Source organism: Colobus angolensis, unplaced genomic scaffold (assembly GCF_000951035.1).
Source record: "Colobus angolensis palliatus isolate OR3802 unplaced genomic scaffold, Cang.pa_1.0 Scaffold134, whole genome shotgun sequence".
NCBI lineage: Eukaryota > Metazoa > Chordata > Mammalia > Primates > Cercopithecidae > Colobus > Colobus angolensis.
In genome coordinates, this window is record NW_012114422.1 from 105,898 (window position 1) to 113,611 (window position 7,714).

The window sequence follows — 7,714 nt, forward strand, 5'->3', positions numbered from 1 at the left end:
GTAAACCCCGGAGGCGGAGCCTGCAGTGAGCTGAGATCCGGCCACTGCACTCCAGCCTGGGCGACAGAGCCAGACTCCGTCTCAAAAAAAAAAAAAAAAAAAATTGAAGGCCGGGTGCGGTGGCTCACTGGCTCACACCTGTAATCCCAGCACTTTGGGAGGCCAAAGTGGGAGGATCACCTGAGGTCGGGAGTTCGAGACCAGTCGGACCAACATAGAGAAACTCCGTCCCGACTGAAAATACAAAATTAGCCAGGCGTAGTGGCGCATGTCTGTAATCCCAGCTACTTGGGAGGCTCAGGTAGGAGAATCACTTGAACCCAGGGGGTGGGGGCAGAGGTTGCAGTGAGCTGAGATCACACCATTGCACTCCAAACAAGAGCAAAACTCTGTATCAATTAAAAAAAAAAAAATTGAGGCCCGGCACTGTGGCTCACACCTGTAATCCCAGCACTTTGGGAGGCCGAAGAGCATGGATCACCTGAGGTTAGGAGTTTGAGACCAGTCTGGCCAAAATGGTGAAACCCCATCTCTACTAAAAATATAAAAATTAGCTGGATGTGGTGGCACATGCCTGTAGTCCCAGCTACTCAGGAGGCTGAGGCAGGAGAATTGCTTAAACCTGGGAAGCCGAGGTTGCAGTGAGCTGAGATGATACCACTGCACTCCAGCCTGGGTGAAAGAGGCGCCATTTCAAAAAAATAAAAATATGTAGCCATTTTCAATCTTAAGTGTGTAATTTGCTAAAACACTGATGTTGTGGTTCCGTGTTATTACATTACCTTGTTACGTACAGAGAAGGAAAATTTTTGATTAATTTTGCACTTGACCCTCATAAAAAGTAACTGCCTAGGTGACATTAGGAAATTCTAAGACAAGTTTTCAGAGTCTCTCCCTGTTTGAGATTAATAAACAAGTTTATTTGGATAGAACATTTTAGAAAAATGCTACGAACACAATTCATCCTAACAATCAAAACAGACATTTAGCCAAGATTAACACCCCCACCCCGTTTTTTAAGGCAGGGTCTCACGCTGTAAATGGTGCAATTGTGGCTTACTGAAGCCTTGAAATCCCAGAATCAAACGACCCTCCCACCTCAGCCTCCCAAGTAGCTGGGACTCTAGGCAGACGCCACTATGCCCTGTTAATTTTTGTATTTTTTTTTTGTAGAGGCAGGGTTTCGCTTTATTGCTAAGGCAAGTCTCCAACTCCTAAACTCAAGAGATTCATCTGCCTCATCCTCCTAAAGTACTGGGATTACAGGCATGTGCCACCATGCCCAACCAAGATTACCAATTCTGTAACATCAATCCAGCCTAGTAAATCAACAAACATGTACTGCAACAATTATATAAATTATGTAATTGGTAGAAGACAAAAAGTCTGATTTATACTACAGATGAGGCATTAGTATATCTGAAAACAACAAGTATTAAAGACAGATACACATAGCAGCAAACTGTACAGTACTATCTAAATCCTGGAAAACTCTAAGAATCACTAAGATCAGAGAAGTCAGATTTCAGGAAATAGATAACATCTGAGGGGTTTGAAGGCTAGATAAATGAGAGCAGAAGAACTCAAGTTTTATCAATTACTGTAGTAGTTTCTGAATTAAGCAACATTGGCCTCAACAACAGCACTAAAAATCACACTTAACTTTAGAATTAAAAATACTTTCATAGATTACATAGTAGATATCTTTCATTTTATACAGTCTAGACAAACTCTTAAAAGAGTTTAGTGGCAGATTTTTTAGTATTTTGTTTTCTCAACTAAACCAACTCCCCTACTTTTCAACAAGGATTAATGAAAACACAAAGTCAACCAATAAAATCTAACTGCCCCTTTCCCCAGTAATTGGTGGTTTCAACTTAGAGGAAAGTAATTGAGCGTTTACAGAGTGTTTAAAATGCGGGATATGAGCTCATTTTTATACTCTAAATAATGCCCTAGCACTTGGGTAGTTTTGCTGCTCCAGCTTGTCAATATCTCTAAGATATCATTTTATATTGCCTTACATTTTCCTAGGTACTACATCATCACTGTAGCTTTCTGCCCAGGCTGGAGTGCAGTGGCACAATCTTGGCTGGCCCCCGCCTCCGCCCCCGCCCCCACCTCCGCCCGAGTTCAAGCAATTCTCTGCCTCAGCCTCCCCAGTAAAGCTGGGATTACAGGCGCCTGCCACCATGCGCAGCTAATTTTTGTACGTGCTGGCGCCTGGCCAGCACATATTTTTAAAATAACTAGATACAGCCAGGCACGGTGGCTCATGACTGTAATCCCAGCACTTTGGGAGGTCGAGGCAGGCAGATCACGAGGTCAGGAGTTTGCAACCAGGCTGGCCAGTATGTTGAAACCCTGTCTCTACTAAAAATACAAAAAAAAAATTAGCCGGGCGTGGTGGCACGTGCTTGTAGTCCTAGCTACTTGGGAGGCTGAGGCAGAAGAATCGCTTGAACCCGGGAGGCGAAGGTCACAGTGAGCCAAGATCATGCCACTGCACTCCAGCCTTAGCAACAGAGGGAGACTCCGTCTCAAAACAAACAAACAAACCAACCCTAAATACTTGCCTGGTGGTCCTGAAAAAATTTTTCTTAAAAAAAAAAAAAAAATATCGGCCAGGCATGGTGGCTAATGCCTGTAATCCTAACACTTTAGGAGGACTAGACGGGCAGACCACCTGAGGTCAGGAGTTCGAGATCAGTCTGACCAAAGTGGAGAAACCCCATCTCTACTAAAAATACAAAATTAGCCAAGCTTGGTGGCACATGCCTGTAATCCCAACTACTCAGGAGGCTGAGGCAGGAGAATTGCTTGAACCCGGGAGGCAGAGATTGAGTCACTGCACTCCAGCCTGGGCAACAAGAGTGAAACTCTGTTTCAAAAAAAAAAAAAAAATCACTAAGGCTTTAAGATGCCATCATGGAACGATAATATACATAATATTAGAATAATACCATGTAAGTTGTTAATCCTTAAACCTGGTCTGTATTTCAATATCTTCCTATCACTGTTTTTTCTTATCAATTTGATTATTATATTATGGTAAATTGCAACTTCATCTGTTGAAAGCACTGAGTGCCTGGCAGGAAACAACTCTGGGTAACTACAGTACAGAGTATGCCAATGGACACTGAGGGCAGAAATTCCTCATTATCTACCCCATTATCTCTCCCAACACCAATCAGATTTTTTACTGGGGGGTGGGAGGAGTTCTATTTTAGCCTACACATATTATGATCCTTTTACCTCTCTAAGAAATCTCCTGACTCCAACCTTCCCTCTCCTCCACTTCACAGGCATTATCGCCACTTCACAGGCATTATCGGTACTCAAATCTCCTAGACTAACAATGACTTCTTTTAAAGGGAAATACGTGTGAAAAGTCAAAGAAAATAACTGTAGCAAATGAATGTCAAAGTCATTTTCTAGGCTCCTCACAAAACTTAGGACTTCCTAAAGCCAAATGCTTCTCATTAAGGAACTTAAGCTAGCTCTTCCTCTGTTAAGTACTTCTAAATACATGCCCATACAGACTGTATTCTCCCAAAAGAAAAGGAATCTCTACCTTTGCATAGTGAATTGTTTGGCCTCCAAAGACATGTTTATTAATCTCAAGTAGGGAGAGACTTTTCTTAGAATTTTCTATTGTCACCTAGGCAATCACTTTTTTGTTTTTTGTTTTTTTGAGACGGAGTTTCACTCTTGTTGCCCAGGGTGGAGTGCAATGGCATGATCTCGGCTCACCGCAACCTCAGCCTCCCAGGTTCAAGCGATTCTCCTGCCTCAGCCTCCCTAGTAGCTGGGATTATAGGCATGTGCCATCACACCCAGCCAATTTTGTATTTTTAGTAAAGACAGGGTTTCTCCATGTTGGTCCAGGCTGGTCTTGAACTCCTGACCTCAGGTGATCCACCCGCCTCGGCCTCCCAAAGTGCTGGGATTACAAGCGTGAGCCACCACGCCAGGCCATGAAAACAGCTATATACTTTTTTAATGGAAGGATTGAACATGGATTAAAAATTACTCTTTAGGTTGTATGATGCATAATTATGTGAATGAAGTGTTTCTTCCCTTGAACTAATAATGCCTTCTGAAAATGAACTGTTGTCATATCTCAGGCATATCTTTCTTTAAATACTATTTCCCTACCCAACACTCATCATGGGTATAAGAAGAAACAAGATAAAAGTGAAGATACATTACTCAAAACAAAATTATCACATCCCTCTTAGACCTCTTCAGTTGATTCCATTCTGGTCACTTGCCCCAGAATCTATACTTTATAATTCACCTGGTTATATAGCTAATAAGTATATTTAGTATATGTCTATAATCTTGTATATTATAAAATACTATTTTATCATCATTAGCTATTCAATAAGCATTTACTGATTGTCTACTATGTGCCAGGACCAAAGCCTACAAAAACAAAACAGAAAGTGATGCATCCTTAAGAAACAAAGTGAGAAAGAATCAAAAAGTAATATGAAGTATTTATCATTACTTATTTGATCATGGTAAATTCTGTGTAATAAAGTACTATGAAAATTCAAAGAATGAGAAAAGGTGGTTCAGGTCAGACCTCTCAATTCTATTAACTCACATCTACCCTGAAGTAAAAAGTATTGATTTTACTTAAAAGAAAATTTGTTAATATATTACCTTAGCTGGTTATAGCCAACCAGAGAGCATCAGTAATAACAGAAGGAGTATTACTGGAGTGAAAGCATAGCATGGTAGTTAAAAAATCTGCATTCTAGAACCACATGACCTACACTGGAATATTAGCTCTGCCATTTACTAACTGTAGCACCCAAACAACCTCTATGTGCCTCAGTTTCCTCATCTATAAAATGACTAATAAAGCCTATTTGGTTGTGCAGTTCAATAATAGCAATTGTTTGTACTAGTAATTAAACTAGTAAGTTTAATAGTAGTAATAGTAATAATGAACATCTACTTCACAGAATAGTTGAGGATTCAATGAGTAAATACATATAAAGCATTCAAAATGCATGACTCCTAATAGATGTTCAAGAAGTATTAACAATGCTGACAAAAAAATTATTGTTGATATAACGGAACCAACGGCCTCATTACTCGTTTTTGGACTGCATTATTTTCCAACTTAAGTAGTTTTATAAATCATGAGTTAATTCACTATTATTAAGGACAGAAATTCTGGAGGCAGCCTGAGTTGAAATTTGATGTCAATACTTACTATGTGCCCTTCTCCCTCAGTTTCCTTTTATAAAAGAAGATAACAAAAAAAAACCTATATCATAATATCGGTAGAGTTTAATAAACTAATAAAGCACAAGAAAACCACCTATTAGGCAGTACTTAAGACTCAACTATCATTCTTTTTCTTGCATATGAATGAATCAAGCAGCAGGGTAGGACTTTAGAATAAACGAGAATTTTTCAGGTTAAACACTGCTTTTAGTAATTTACAAAATACTCTCTACAAGAAAACTACAGCAACTTGTCACTGAAAAAGTACAGCACATTTTTAGCTAAAGAATCTTATGTAGCAATACACAGGCCATGAAACCAAAAGGAAAACAAACAGCAAGTTGATCACTTAGGTGGAAAACAGCACTACACTAAAAGGAAATCATTAGACTTGGATTTCAGCCCAGCCTTTGATTGATGCTAACTTCTCCTGCCCTCAGTCTAGTACATTACTTCTGCAGGTTTTGGCGATTCCTGTTTGCCATCAGACATACATTTAAGGTAATTTTTAAAGGAAATAAGGATGGCAAAGGAAAAAACTCACTACCGACTTTGAAAGACTTTTCATGGCTAAACAAGCAATCTGAAATGCTCCCTTAAAAGAGATGGGACTACGAAGACTACATCTCATAGAAACACACCATTCAAAGCACGTGCGAAAGGATTCTCAAAGGCAGTATCTGTAAACATACAAAAAGGACAAGTAATAAAGCTGTTTTCATTCAAGTTTACGAAAAAGCCCACTAAATAGGAAAGCAAAGAACACAAACCACACCTCCGGGTTAGAGCCGAGGTTACCACGGGCTTTCACGACGACGAACCTGATGCCTAAATTACCTTTTCCAGCATCTTCCGCTCTCTCTCCAGTCCAGCAGCTTCAAGCTGTTCTTCTTCTTCGAGCATGGCCGGGGTAATCACAGCAGTGTCCAGCTGTTCAACCATTGCTGGAGCCTGGGAGCCTGACGGGAGAGAAAGCTTCCAAATTGCAGTTTTTAAAAAATTACTAACTATTCAACTCCAGCATGAAACAGCCTTTCTCCCACCCGAGATGCACTGGAACACAAGGTGAAGACCCAGGGGACGCCAGCATCACCTCTCAGAAGACACCGTAGGTCTTCGCAACGTCTACAAGTGCCTGGACCACAGTTTACAACTCGGGATGCTCGGGAAAATGCAGTTCCCTATGTGAAATCTTCACCGGCATGCTAATATGTGCAACTCCGGGGTCTCCTCCACTCATGGTTGCCGTTTCCCAACCCTCTCTTCCTCCTCAATCCCTGCCCGGGGTCGGCTTCCTCCCCCAAGCTCCGCCGCAGCCTCCATGCTTGCCCACCTCAGCCCCGCATGCCGCCACCCGCGCCCGAAAGAAGGTTCTCCTCACTTACTGCCGCTGCCCGCGGGCCGTTCCGCTGGCATGCCTGGACACGCACCCGGGAACCGGGTCCCCTCCACTCAGCGCCTGCAATGCCGCGAGCTAATTCCTCACAGCCCCTGCCGGCCCAGCCTTCTAGCCAAATCCCCCGCCAGGGAAAAAAGCGCGCTTCTCCTTCGCGGGAAAATCCTGTCATCTCGCGATACCTTACATTCCCCGCCCGCCCTCCAGCCCTGCTACGCGAGATTTGGCGCAGCTTGCGGTTTTCGTCAGACTGACCTGTGGTGACCGTGAGCCTGTACCTGGACCTCTGTCAGGAGGAAAGTGGGTCGTGGTGCCGAACTCAGCCTGTAATTATCCTTTGAGCATGGGCGAGGCGGCCGATCGTGGAGGACCCAGTTTCCTCACATAACTGATGGTTCCGAACTACGCAATTAAAATTTGATAGCGCTGTTAATACTTTGCAAGGCGCCTTAACACGTTGGCTGCTGTGATTGAGCACTCCCTAGCCCGTGATCCTATAGGTGGAGAAGTCTGCGTATCCGCACAAGGATGTCAGAAACATTTTTATAGGGCCAGCCTCGCCGCACCCGCAGCGCGCGGCTCACATCTTGAGTGAAAATCCCCCAAAATGACCAAGAGGAGGGCTTTTTTGTGGGTGGGATGGGAAAGAGAAGGAACAGGATATTAAGATTATGACTGGGTTAAAGCTGTTTAGGGTGAGGGCGAGCTGAAAGCAGTGATGGACCAAGCGGAGTGGCCAGCAAAAGGAAGATTCAGGAAACCAAACAGGATTCATTCATTCAAGTGGGCAGTGAAGGAAGGAGCGGAGCTTTTCTTGCCCCTGCTTTTCACTTCAGCTTTCAATTCCTCCTTTTCTTATTTGCATTCCTTTTCAACTATTTCCTTTGTCTCCCTCTCCAGGGCTCCCTTTCCCACCTCCAATTTCTTAGGACGTATGGCATTAAATATACCTGCCATGCAACCACCTGTTTCCTTCATTTTGACTCCCACAACTTGTATGATTGTGTCTGCACAAAATTTAAGAGTTTACCGGCCGGGTACGGTGGCTCACGCCCGCAATCCCAGCACTTTCGG

At 42.8% G+C, this 7,714-nt stretch overlaps 1 protein-coding gene across 9 annotated transcripts in view; it reads right to left on the reverse strand.

Annotated features, from left to right (window-relative positions):
- The window catches only part of HELLS (helicase, lymphoid-specific), a 56,101-nt gene extending 48,874 nt beyond the window's left edge, over positions 1-7,227 (reverse strand). For 8 of the 9 annotated variants that reach the window (XM_011934299.1, XM_011934305.1, XM_011934304.1 and 5 more), the window contains exons 1-2: positions 6,630-7,227; positions 6,082-6,203 (exon numbers count right to left, since the gene is read on the reverse strand). In XM_011934299.1, the coding sequence (XP_011789689.1) occupies positions 6,082-6,203; positions 6,630-6,660 (153 nt within the window). In that variant the 5' untranslated portion in view covers positions 6,661-7,227. The remainder of the gene's footprint in view (positions 1-6,081; positions 6,204-6,629) is intronic. The other variant, XM_011934300.1, reaches the window with a different exon arrangement.
- Positions 7,228-7,714: the final 487 nt, after the last annotated feature.